The 14,131-nt window shown below is 37.1% G+C and overlaps 1 protein-coding gene across 1 annotated transcript in view; it reads right to left on the reverse strand.

Moving 5' to 3' along the window:
- Positions 1-14,131, reverse strand: part of CFAP47 (cilia and flagella associated protein 47) — a 509,799-nt gene that overhangs the window by 394,767 nt on the left and 100,901 nt on the right. Inside the window, 3 exon segments of the mRNA XM_060137366.1 lie at positions 2,940-3,071; positions 4,344-4,466; positions 7,497-7,627. Of these exon segments, the coding sequence (XP_059993349.1) occupies positions 2,940-3,071; positions 4,344-4,466; positions 7,497-7,627 (386 nt within the window).

Here is a 14,131-nt window from a genome sequence, read left to right on the forward strand (position 1 = left end):
AAGTCTCAACACCCCCATGGCTGCCTTTTACTCACTTCTCCTTTCATGGGTAACTGAAGATTCCAAGCTGCCATAACCATTTACTACCCTCACCAATTGCTCACTTGACCTTTTCATCTCCTGAGACTTAATCTGTACCCTGGACAATATCACCCGTCACAAATCCATGGCCTCAGAAACCATACATTCATCTGTCCCTCTCTTTCTCACAACCCTCTCTCATCCCTGCTTTCTCACCCATTTTCAGAGAATAGAGTTCCACGATGTCACATGTGTGATGTTTCCCTGATCAGCCCCAATTAACCTGTCTCCATTTTCTCCGTTATTCAACAAAGTTTATCATTCCAACTTCTCATCAATATATTCGATCCACTTATACTCATCTTGATTTTCACAGGGGTAACAGAAATAACCTCTATCATCTCTAAGATTAATCCTTAGCCTTCAGACCAACATGTATAAGCAATGGCCTCTTTACTAGACATCTCTACATAGGGATGCAAAAGGTACCTCAAACTCATGATTTCCCTCTAAAATATGCTACTCATCCTCTAATCTTTCTTCAAATGTTGTTACCACCTGTCTCACACTTGACTTACCTGTTTTATTTATATGTGACCCCTTTCAATCATCAAACCCTAAATATTCATCTCCTAAATTTGACTAGAATTTGTCTAGAATCCTACCTCCTGAGAACACAATCTTCTCCTGCCTGGACATCATCAGCAGACTAATAACTCTGCACTGGTCGCAGTTTAACACTGCTCTATAACCAAAGTGATGTCTGAAAAATGCAAATCTGAGTGTGAAACTCTCCATGCTTAAAAACTCCAAGCTCTTAAGATGAAATTTTGACTTCCTAAGTTGTTGCTAAGGACCTGTATGACTAAAATTTATACAGGCCTCTAAATACATCTTTCCCCACTATCATCCATTCAATCTATAACCAAGTCATGTTAAACTAAGTTTTTCATATCTGCCTTGTAGCTCTCCCTCTCCTCCCATATGCCTGAACACATTCAATTTTGTCTTCCTTGAATACTCTTTCCTCCTCTCCTCCCTCACCCCACTACTACCCCTTTCCTCTGGCTGATTCTTAACTCTGGTGTCTTTCAGATTTATCTTCCCCTAGGAAACTGCCCCTGACCATTTAAGCATGGGTTGCAAACCTCTCCCGTGTACGCCCCCAGCCTACTGTATTTCTCCATCATAGTACTTATTATACTATCTTTTAATTTTGAGTTGTTTGCATCCCCATCATATTGTACATTCTTAGAGACCAAGGACCCTAGTTATCTTGTTCAATTTTGCATTCCTAGCAACGCAACAGAGCCTAACACATAATATGTGCCCAGTAAGTACGCATGGAATGGATGAATAAAGGAATCTCATTATAATATACTGTTAAAAAGGTAAGCTTTGTAAAAACAGCATGGTTCTCTAAAATACAGTGGAAACTAATCTCAGTAAAACCTATATTTTAGTGGCTATGTTTTTTATTTTTTCCAAAATAATATACAAAAATTCTGCCTAAATATCAGACCGTATACCACAATATACACTTTATAAACATCTTTCAATATATACTTTTGTTTTTGTAATTTATTTGTTTTATTTAATTATTTTTGGCTGTGCTGGGTCTTCGTTGCTGTGCACGGGCCTTCTCTAGCTGTGGCGAGTGGGGGCTACTCTTCCTTGTGGTGCACGGGCTTCTCATCGCGGTGGCCTCTCCTGTTGTGGGGCAGGGGCTCTAGGCTCTCGGGCTTCAGTAGTTGTGGCGCGTGGGATCTAGAGTGCAGGCTCCGTAGTTGTGGCGCACGGGCTTAGTTGCTCCGTGGCTTGTGGGATCTTCCCAGACCAGGGCTCGAACCCATGTCCCCTGCATTGACAGGCGGATTCGTAACCAATGCGCCACCAGGGAAGCCCCCTATACTTCTTTATAAAAGTAAGATATAATTATTAGGTTGTTTATTTGGGGGCCAGGCAAATTGGTGTTTATTATATTAAGCTAAATATTATTTAAGAACTAATGATTATGGGAAATTGAAGGATAAAATGGAGGATATCTCTTAAGCCGTTCATTTTGATCTGATGATAGTGCACATATTACTTTTTTAATGTGAGTAAATGCACAGAGTTGATCATCAAATTGAAGATTAAGAGCATTCCATTCCATGAGTTTATAATAAGTAAAATTTACTACAGACTGGTCTTACATGTTTTATTTATTCTGTTTAATGAACACTTAGAGAAGTCCCTAAAATCAAGGTAATACCTTTTCATTTACATAATTCCCAGAACATAAAATAGTAAAACATTTTATGTGTGCTATAAAATACAGATATTAACGTCATATACAATTTTCCTATGATTCCTATAGTCATTAAAGCTATTTAAAATTAGCATTCCAAAACTGATTATTTTTTCCTTAGGTATCTAATTAACACCATGGAAAAAACAATCCTTTGCTCTGTGACTAGTGAGGGCTTGTCACAAGTTAGAGATGCCAAATATTCCAAGTTCATGTGAAAAATGCCTCATATCAATGAAATGTATCCATTTCAACTTAGTAGAAACTTCCATTAGCAACTTTCACCAAAAATATTTTCTACAAATCCTCTTGCCAAGTTCTGCTAACCATTTTTACAACCGATGTATAAGTAAGGTTGTTTATTTTTTAGATTTCTAAAAACTGCACCTCTGTAGAGCTAACTCAATTAGAAATTTAGAATAGAAAAATAACAGAAATTTTTTAAATTACTCTTTAGTGTCATAATATTAAAACCCATCCCCATTAGAAGAAATCATTAAAATAAGCTTTCTAAGAATAAACATGTATATAACATTTTATAGAATTATACCTACTATTATAAATATCATAACCAAACAAATCCACAGACACATATATAAGGAGCAAACACACATATGCATAAACATACCTTTGCTCCTGTATCAAATTTTCCTGCTACAGTAGGAGTACAGGAGGTATTGAGAACAGTTAGCCCCCCCAATGGAATGATTCCTTGTGATGGAACAACATCAATCACAGACAAAAGACTCTGGTCACAAACCTATAATCAAAAATTTGCAGAAATGTCACTTATCCTTTAAAGTTATTGTTCCAAAGCTTTCATAGGAAAACTTCTAGACCAGTACATAGAGAGAGGACCTACAGGCACACAGCATGAGATGGTTTTGAAATAGATTTTCAAACACCAGAGAAACAATTTGAACTTCAACAAGGATTTGCACCCCTAACCCAGCAAACAGAACTTTTAGCAATGGCATCTTCCAATTCAAACAGGACGATGAAGGTTATTATCTGAAGTGTTTTCAAGCCTTTGCAAAACTTACAAGGAAAGGATGAGATGTATCTGTTGGAGAGATGCCAAAATTCTAGATACTATTTTGATAGCCTGTCTTTTCCCTGATCCTAAAAAACTGAAAGCAAAGTTAGTGGGGAGGCAAGATGATAAAGTAACCTACTCTTCTTTATTATTTCCTTTATAGCCTAATGTCTAAGATATCATTTTGACCTTCAAAAAAGTAACTTACCAAAAGAGTTAAGGCGTGGTTTGTCAGAGGCCAATTTAGGCTTATCTATCATGCCTTAAGTCAGAATAATTTGAAGGGAAATTGGTTAACATATTTTAGGGGATGAGGGAACAAACAGACTTCAGAACTAATTCTGAAGCAACAGAGTAGAAAAGGGTATCCTCCTTTGCTTGTCTGGGCAGAAGACATGTAAATACAAGCTTGAAAGAAAGATCTCAAATGCTAACCTCTACTGTCACTATTAGGAGATGTTAATGTTTCTCAGTTAAAAAAAAAAACATCTATTACCAATTTAAACACCACCCGCCCCACAATTTAAATCAGGAGTAACAACTATAAATAGAATATCTTTAGAATGGTCTTGATCTAGGTCCCAGTTGCTACCATAACAGTCTTGATGACAGAGTGAAAACGAGGAAAAAAAGGAAAAGCATGTAATTAAATACTGAATGTAACATAAACACTGCATATTTTTTTAAATGTTAGTTTTTTTGAAATCATCTTTTTTTCCCAATAAAACAAAATAACAGAAAGAAAGCAAAAGAGGGGTAAAAGGAGAAGGAAGGGAGAGATTAAGGAAGGAAGGGAGAGATAGAGACAAATTTTATGGGAAACTAAAAGGATAAAGTAGATGAAATGTATTCAGATAAATCTGATATGAAATACCTAAATATTAGCATTAGTCAATCTATAAAGACTAAAGTATTCATGGCATAGAACTCATGGCAATAAATAGTTCAAATTATAATGTGATCTGATCCAAGTAAGATTTCCAGATTCTACATTACCTTGAAATAAGCATGGTTTGGTCCTACATTGTGAAGAATGGCTTTTCTCCAAGTTGTTAAACCTTGAGGGCTATCACTGAAGAGTATCCTTGGCTCTAAAAGAACGACCTTGGTGTGACCAAGCTAATAAGAGGAAGAAAGGGAACATGAAATTGTAATAACAGTAAACATTTTTTTAATCCCCCACGAGATAACTCAAACTTTTTCAGCTTCATAGAAATTTCTAAAATACGAAGCGTTATCAGATTTTATGGTGTTCTTAAGAGAAAGGAAAAGAGTGGAATATTTACAATGTACTCCTAAACTGAGGAAGGCAGAGAGAGTAAGATAACTCTAAGGACGAAGTAAATCCATGACTGAGAATGATGTAGATTAGTCACTGAAGGGGATACTAGAGACCATCTGCCCCACTACATACAAGGTGTTACCATGTGCTACACAAAAGGAAAAAGTTCAAGGGTCATGTAAGTATGGGAAATAACATGCCAAGAGAGATTATCCAGGCATGTTTCTACTAGAAGTCTTCTCATAGGGCTTAATATGCTGATAATGTACACTTTGCTTATCTGAGAATGGGGAGGTAGTACACTGTGATTCACAGAATTACTTAGGCACAGGACTCCCTCGCCCTGTCCTACACAAACCACTTCATAGAACTACAGCAACATAAAACACTTTTTGGAAACGTTGATATTATCCACCTCTCCCATATTACAGGAAAGCAAATAGTAACCAAGGTGAACTAGAACCCAAGATTTCTAATTCCTCATTCAGTGCTCTTTACAATAGACCCTACTATAAATAATACATATTATTTCTTATTGTCTTAGGAGATTTTAATACATTCGTATAATTAGTTGAAGAACATGATTCGGATAACTGGAAAAATAAACTTTCAAACAAAGCTAACAAAAGATGAAATGGTCAAGTAAGTCCTTCATAATTAATGAAAAAACTTAAATGAACATTTTATTTAATTGTTTCACATTCCTCCTTCTTTCCTTTCTTAAGAGTAACACTTCACTTACTCTTAAGTAAGTTCACTTAAACTCAAGGGCTTGAAAAATTGGCCAAAAATAATCTAGTTCAGTACACTGACATCTCAGAGTTTAATTCTTAACCAACCCTAGTGTAGGGAAAGTGGAAATCAAATTTTATGAGCGGGTAATGGCAGAGGCTGTGGAGGCAGATCACTTTGGATATAAATTCCAATAGGGCATTTACTGCACGTGTGAACTTGTACTAGATAATTAACCATTCTAATGCTCCATTTTCTCACCCATCAATTGAGTTATTAATACATTCCTTATAGAGTTGCTGTAAGGATTAAATGAGATAATACAAGAACGTCATTTTGCATCGTACCTGAGACACAATAATTAATAAATGATACCTTATGGTTATCAGGGGATAAGGGGGGGAGGGATAAATTGGGAGACTGGGACTGACATATACACACTACTATATATAAAACAGATAACTAATAAGAACCTGCTGCATAGTGCAGGGAACTCTACTCAATACTCTGTAATGGCCTATATGGAAAAAGAATCTTAAAAAAAAAAGACTGGATACATGTATACATATAACTGATTCACTTTGCTGTACACCTAAAACTAATACAACATTGTAAATCAACTATACTCCAATAATTCTTTTTAAAAAAATGATACTTATTATTAATGCTAAGTCTACATTACTAAATTGCTCCTCTTTTATTTGTTAGAAAAAATACACATGGGGTGAGTATATGAGCAAATTTATATTAGTAAACTTGTCAAACACAGTTATGTAAATAACAGTTAAAGAACTGTATACATATGTTCACCAAAAGACAGAGAATGTTAATAGAAGCACTATTACATTAGCCAAAAATCTGAAACAATCCAAACCCTCATCAGCTGTGTGATGGAAAACTGATTGTATAGTCTAACCAAATGGAATGCTATTCAGGAGTGAGAATGAATAATCTGTCACCACATGTATCAGCATAGATGCATCCCACAAACCTAATTATGAACAAAAGAAGACAGGCATAGAAGAGAACATATGGTGTGATGACATTTATATACAGTTTAAAGCCAAAATTAATCTATGCTCTTAGAAGTAACGATTGTGATGATCCTGGGAGGGACACATAGTGACTGAAGTGTGGACTAGGGGGGTTCTTTTGTGATGCTAGTCATGTTCTGTTTCTTGATCAGGTTGATCTGGGTGTGAGTTACAAGGGTGTTACTAGTTTATAAAAAATAATTGAGTGATACATACTTTATAATATGTGCACCTTTCTGTAGTATACTATACTTCAATACAAAGTTGTAAAAAGAATTAATAAGTGATTTAAACATAGTGAAAGCAGCAGCTTATTTCAAGCCTGGGGCAAAGGAAAGACCCTATTGATTTCTGACTGCCACTTGCCATCATAAAAGTGGATGGATCTCTTATATCTTAAGGCTATAAGCTTCTTTATAGCTAAAATATGTAAGAACATGATCATGGCCTGGAGACAGAGATGGGATTTAGTAAAACAGCATTGGGTTGTGTTAAATTACTAAGAATGTTGGGAAGGGAATTTGGTACACATGTAAAGCATATCCTTGGTAATTAAGAGCCATGAAGTTAAGGTCTTCTGGGTTCTACCACAGAAAGAAAGTTAAAATTACATATTGCAGCCTTCACTTTACTTACATTTTTATTATAAGTATATTCCATATGGAATATGGAAGAATTTTCTATATTTCCTTGCTATATAAATCACATGATCCATTTCATACTGAATTATTAATTACAACTAAATACGAAAAATGCAATAATATAATTTTCTCTAGTTTTCTTTGGCACTTACTAAAGAAATAATTTAATTTCAAGTGGCTCCCATGGTATTATAGTCTCTAATAACAATCTAGTATTGTTGGCACAAAAGTTTTGGATTTCTGAGTTAATTCTAGATAATACAACACATTTTTTAGCAAAGTCTTCATTTATGGTAGAGAAGTGGCTCCAAGAAGATGTTAAGACACTTTAGCTAACTAAGTATTACATGTAAAATCAGTTTTTACTAACATAGTATATATACGCAACTATATACGCATATGCATACTCAACCAATTTATAGCCCTCAAAATAAAAATAATATTCAAGGGAAATCATTACATGTGCAAGACATTTCAGTGTCAGCGTGTTTCCTTCATTGATGTGAAGAATAAATTCTCCCCTTTCCGGAGAATCAAATCCCAGCTGCCATGTCACTTCACATTCCAATAGGGAATATGGCTCAACAGTGCCTACAGAGAATTTAGAGAGAACAAGAAATTTACCACATTTTAACTATATTTATTTTTTAATATCCAAAATAAGAGATGGCATAAACATGTAATGACATTTTATAACAAATTATTTAAATTAAACAAAATACAGGGAATACCTTATGCTCCAACTTTAATAGGCAGATCAAAATATCTGACAAAAAGTATGCCAATATATAGCAAAAAAAATTTAAATTTATCAATGAAGCAACACTCTAGGATTAGAGATAACTTTACATCTAGACAGTAGAAAATCATCTGCGATCCCTGATCAAATGTCCCCTCCACATTTCTCAACACTCTGAAACACACCGGACACTCATTCAGTTTCTGGAGGAAGGAATTATCATTACCAGAGGCTTTTTTTTGTTTGTTTTAATGTTCAAATCCCTAGAGATATAACTTCTGATGTAGCTATTAGCAATTAGCACATTTCTATAATTCAAATGTATTTAGAACCCAGGAGGGTATAAGGCACATTTACTGTGAGCTGCTTTACCTGTTTAAATTCATCATCTCCTTTGGTCTAAGAAAATAATACTTGATGGAAAGAATGACTTAGAAGCTCTTCCCTCAGGAAGAGGGGATCATCTGAGATTCAAAGGCACAGGATACTGAACAGAGACATGCGTGACCATCACAACAAACTTTGCCTTGAGTCAGGCTGACTCACATGCAACAGTAGTTTTCTCAACCTTGAAAAAGGTATAGTGCCTACCTCCTAGTTTTGCAGTGGCCACGTAGGGAGATAACAACACACATAAAGGAATTAACATAGTGTGTAATGCCCAGAAAGCACCCAGTGTCAGATATTATTTTAATACTCTTGAATGCCAATACTATAGTTGGCACAATAATTTATAAAAAGAGGAGAAACTACTCGTGGAAGAGCTAACAGTCTAGTTGGGATCCATCAGAATTATATTTGTCTATAAGTAACAATAAGTCCTGTTACAGTGGGTTAGGTAGATACGAGTTTATTTATCTTATGCAATCAGAAGTCCATGGGCAGGTATTCCAGGGCTGCCTTAACAGGTTGACAATGCCTTGAAGGAGCAATGCTCCTAGCTTCCCACACTGCCATTCCTTATCACGTGGCCTTCCTCTGTGTGGAAAGGTATCAAAGCACAGTCGTTAAAAAGAGCACAAATTCTCCGGTCAGACTCCCTGGTTCAAATTTCAGCTCTGACACTTACTAGCTGAGACTTTGGACGATTTACTAAACCTATGTAACACAGATTCCTCATACATAAAGTGGGGATAACAACTGTTTCTTAGAGAACTGATAAAGGGAATAAATAAGCTAATATAAGCAGAAGTACTTCAAACAGTACCTGGCATATAGAAGGGGGATGAAGCTAAAAGAAATTTCTGTCCATATCTCATTGGCAAGAAAGGCTGGGGAAAAGAGATACGTAAATAAGAACACTGCTTCCCCAAACAAAATGAGGGTCCCATAAGGAAGGGGAATGGATACCAGATAATCTGGGCTTAGTAACATCTACCACAACAGGAGATGGACATAAACAAATAACTGTAGGTGATGTAACAAATACACAATGGGAGTGGAAAAGAGGTTGGGTGGGGAGTTCTAAATTAGCCCAAGAAAGTGGAGGAAACTTCATCATAAGGAGATGGCATTTGAGTTGTGACTGAAGAATGAGCAGGAACTCTGCAGGAGGACAAAGTCTGCGGGAAATGTAGAAGTCAAGTGATGGCACTAGAAGTGAGTGATGTGTAGAGAAGACTGTGATGGGAAGTAACTCTGACAAAGAAGAGTCAATGCTATTTATAAAGACACCTAAGCTTTCAGAGAAGAGTTGAGAGCAGCACAAGGATTATAGATCCATGTTGAGAGGGTTAGCTTGAGGTCAATAATTTCCCTTCAACCAGCATGGCTATATATTTTTCTCCAGGAATATTATGTATATCATGGGACAGGAGAAATAAGTTGGATGGCTGAATTGAGCATGGCTGGGATTGGCAGGGAAGGTACTACAAACGGCCAAGGAGTGACAGAATTGAGAAAGACGAGAGTGAACTGACTGAAGACAAGGCTGAGGACTGAGTGGACTCAAGAGTTCAGTATGGTTAAAGACAACAAGGATGAACACATAAGAAAACAAGCAGAAACATAAACAATATCTAATGAAAAAGTCATATGAGAAACCAATTCTACCTTAGAAAACATCAATCCACTCTTCCATTCTCCCCTTATAATATCCACTATCCAAATACAAATCCAAAATGTATCATGCCTCAGGAAAAAAGGACAATCACAACATAAAATTTAAATTATAACTCTTCACTTTAGTTTACAAAAAAATAGAGAGGGATATGATTAAATGCATTATGTAGGATGTAAAACCAATTCTAGGGGCACAAAAATTTGCCACCCCAAAATGTGTCTCTTTGGCATGAGGATTAATTTAAGCTGATTATTATTATTTTTTTTTTTTATTGCGGTACACAGGCCTCTCACTGTTGTAGCCTCTCCCGCTGCGGAGCAACAGGCTCCAGACGCGCAGGCTCAATGGCCATGGCTCACGGGCCCAGCCGCTCCGCGGCATATGGGATCTTCCCGGACCGGGGCATGAACCCGTGTCCCCTGCATCGGCAGGCAGACTCTCAACAATTGCGCCACCAGGGAAGCCCTAAGCTGATTATTTTTAAGAAATAGAAGAAGACTCAGGAAGTTTTTTCTTGTTACCTCTTCCTTAACTGCCTAAAAGAATTTAGATAAAGGGCTAGTTCCCAGAATAGAGCTATCACCAGAGATACATGCAAAGAATATGGGCTGGCTATGATAGGGGAGACTCAGCTGGGCCTAGAGATCAAGTCTACTCTGTGTACCATGATCCAGGAAACATCTGTTTATCAAACATTTGCTTTTCCATCTGCATGTGAATTCCCTTTCTCACCTTTGAAGCCCCAATCCACTACCCCCAACATCCTCTTTTGTCTTTAGCTGAAGACGACATTTAAGGTGAGGATTTGGCCACTCTGGCAAGTTATGGGGTTTTCCTGGGTCTGTCTCACGGATACATGTTATTAAACTTTTGTGTGATTTTCTCCTGTTAATCTGTCCCATGTCAGCTTAATTCTTATACCAACTAGAAGAACCTAAGGGTAGAAGAAAACTTCTTCTTTTCCAACACGATATACAAAAGGGATGTAAGAAAAATAACTCAATAAAAAGATTTATACAGGAGACCTTCAAGATGGTGGAGGAGTAAGACGTGGAGATCACCTTCCTCCCCACAAATACATCAGAAACACATCTACATGTGGAACAACTCCTACAGAACACCTACTGAATGCTGGAAAAAGACCTCAGACCTCCCAAAAGTTATATATATTTTTTTCCGTTTTCTCTTTTTGGGAGTATGTATACGTATTCTTAGTTGTGCAATTTTGTCCATATAGTTTTGCTTTCACCATTTGTCCTAGGGGGCTGTCTGTCTGTGTTTTGTTGTTTTTTTCCTTACTATAGTTTTTAGAGCTTGTTATCATTGGTGGATTTTTTTATTGGTTTGGTTGCTCTCCTCTTTCTTCTTCCTTTAATGACTTTTTAATTTTCTTTTTTTGCGGTACGCGGGCCTCTCACTGTTGTGGCCTCTCCTGTTGCAGAGCAACAGGCTCCAGACACGCAGGCTCAGTGGCCATGGCTCATGGGCCTAGCCACTCCGCGGCATGTGGGATCTTCCTGGACCGGGGCACGAACCCGTATCCCCTGCATCGGCAGGTGGACTCTCAACCACTGCGCCACCAGGGAAGCCCTGACTTTTTAATTTTTTAAAATATTTTCTTTTATTTTAATAACTTTATTTTATTTTATTCCTTCTTTCTTTCTTTCTTTCTTTCTCCTCCCTTTTCTTCTGAGCTGTGTGGCTGACAGGGTCTTGGTGTTCCGGCCGGGTGTCAGGCCTGTGCCTCTGAGGAGGGAGAGCCAAGTTCAGGACACTGGTTCATCAAAGACCTCCCAGCTCCACAAAATATCAAATGGCTAAAGCTCTCCCAGAGATCTCCATCTCAAGGCTAAGACCCAGCTCCACTCAACAAACAGCAAGCTACAGTGCTGGACACCCTATGGCAAACAACTAGCAAGACAGGAACAAAACCACACCCAATACCAGAGAAGCTGCTTAAAATCATAATAAGGTCAGAGACACCCCAAAACACACCACCAGATGTGGTCCTACCCACCACAAAGACAAGATCCAGCCTCATCCACCAGAACGTAGGCACCAGTCCCCTCCAGCAGTAAGCCTACACAACCTACTGACTCAACCTTAGCCACTGGGGGCAAACACCAAAAACAATGGGAACGAAGAACCTGCAGCCCGTGAAAAGGAGACGCCAAACACAGTAAGTTAAGCAAAATGAGGAGACAGAGAAACACACAGCAGATGAAGGAGCAAGGTAAAAACTCAACAGACTAAACAAATGAAGAGAAAATAGGCAGTCTACCTGAAAAAGAATTTACAGTAATGATAGTAAAGATGATCCACAATATTGGAAATAGAATGGAGAAAATACAAGAAACGTTTAACAAGGATCTACAAGAACTAAAGAGCAAATAACAATGATGAACAACATAATAAACAAAATTTAAAATTCTCTACAAGGAATCAAGAGCAGAATAACTGAGACAGAACAGATAAGTGACCTGGAAGATAAAATAGTGGAAATAACTACTGCAGAGCAGAATAAAGAAAAAAGAATGAAAAGAACTGAGGACCATCTCACAGACCTCTGGGACAACATTAAACGCACCAACATTCGAATTATAGGGGTTCCCAAAAAAGAAGAGAAAAAGAAAGGGACTGAGAAAATATTTGAAGAGATTATAGTTGAAAACTTCCCTAATATGGGAAAAGAAATAGTTAATCAAGTCCAGGAAGCACAGAGAATCCCATACAGGGTAAATCCAAGGAGAAATACACCAAGACATATATTAATCAAACTGTCAAAAATCAAATACAAAGAAAACATATTAAAAGCAGCAAGGGAAAAACAACAAATAACACACAAGGGAATCCCCAGAAGGTTAACAGCTGATCTTTCAGAAGAAACTCTGCAAGCCAGAAGGGAGTGGCAGAACATATTTAAAGTGATGAAGGAGAAAAACCTACAACCAAGATTACTCTACCCAGCAAGGATCTCATTCAGATTTGATTGAGAAATTAAAACCCTTACAGGCAAACAAAGCTAAGAGAATTCAGCACCACCAAACCAGCTTTACAACAAATGCTAAAGGAACTTCTCTAGGCAGGAAACACAAGAAGGAAAAGACCTACAATAACAAACACAAAAAAATTAAGAAAATGGTAATAGGAACAGACATATTGATAAATACCTTAAATGTAAATGTATTAAATGCTCCAACTAAAAGACACTGACTGGCAGAATGCATATAAAAACAAGACCCGTATATACGCTGTCCAAAAAAGACCCACTTCAGACCTAGGGACACATACAGACTGAAAGTGAGGGGATGGAAAAAGATACTCCATGCAAATGGAAATCAAAAGAAAGCTGGAGTAGCAATTCTCATATTAGACAAAATGGACTTTCAAATAAAGACTATTACAAGAGACAAAGAAGGACACTACATAATGATCAAGGGATAAATCCAAGAAGATGATATAACAATTGTAAATATTTATACATCCAACATAGGAGCACCTCAATACACAAGGCAAATGCTAACAGCCACAAAAGGGGAAACTGACAGTAACACAATCATAGCAGGGGACTTTAACACCCCACTTTCACCAAAGGACAGATCATCCAAAATGAAAATAAATAAGGAAACACAAGCTTTAAATGATACATTTAAATGATACATTTACATTAAATCCTCCACAAAATACGAGCAAACAGAATTCAACAGCACATTAAAAGGATCATACACCATGAACAAGTGGGCTTTATCCCAGGAATGCAAGGATTCTTCAATATACACAAATCAATCAATGTGATACACCATATTAACAAACTGAAGGAGAAAAAGCATATCATCATCTCAATAGATGCAGAGAAAGATTTGACAAAATTAACACCCATTTATGATAAAAACCCTGAAGAAAGTAGGCATACAGGGAACTTTCCTCAACATTATAAAGGGCATATATGACAAACCCACAGCCAACGTCGTCCTCAATGGTGAAAAACTGAAACCATTTCCTCTAAGATCAGGAACAATACAAGGCTTCCCACTCTCACCACTAGTATTCAACATAGTTTTGGAAGTTTTAGCCACAGCAATCAAAGAAGAAAAGGAAATAAAAGGAATCCAAATTGGAAAAGAAGAAGTAAAGCTGTCACTGTTTGCAGATGACATGATCCTATACATAGAGAATCCTAAAGATGCTACCAGAAAACAACTAGAGCTAATCAATGAATTTGGTAAAGTAGCAGGATACAAAATTAATGCACAGAAATCTCTTGCATTCCTATACACTAGTGATGAAAAATCTG

Source organism: Lagenorhynchus albirostris, chromosome X, assembly GCF_949774975.1.
Source record: "Lagenorhynchus albirostris chromosome X, mLagAlb1.1, whole genome shotgun sequence".
In the NCBI taxonomy this organism is placed as follows: Eukaryota; Metazoa; Chordata; class Mammalia; order Artiodactyla; family Delphinidae; genus Lagenorhynchus; species Lagenorhynchus albirostris.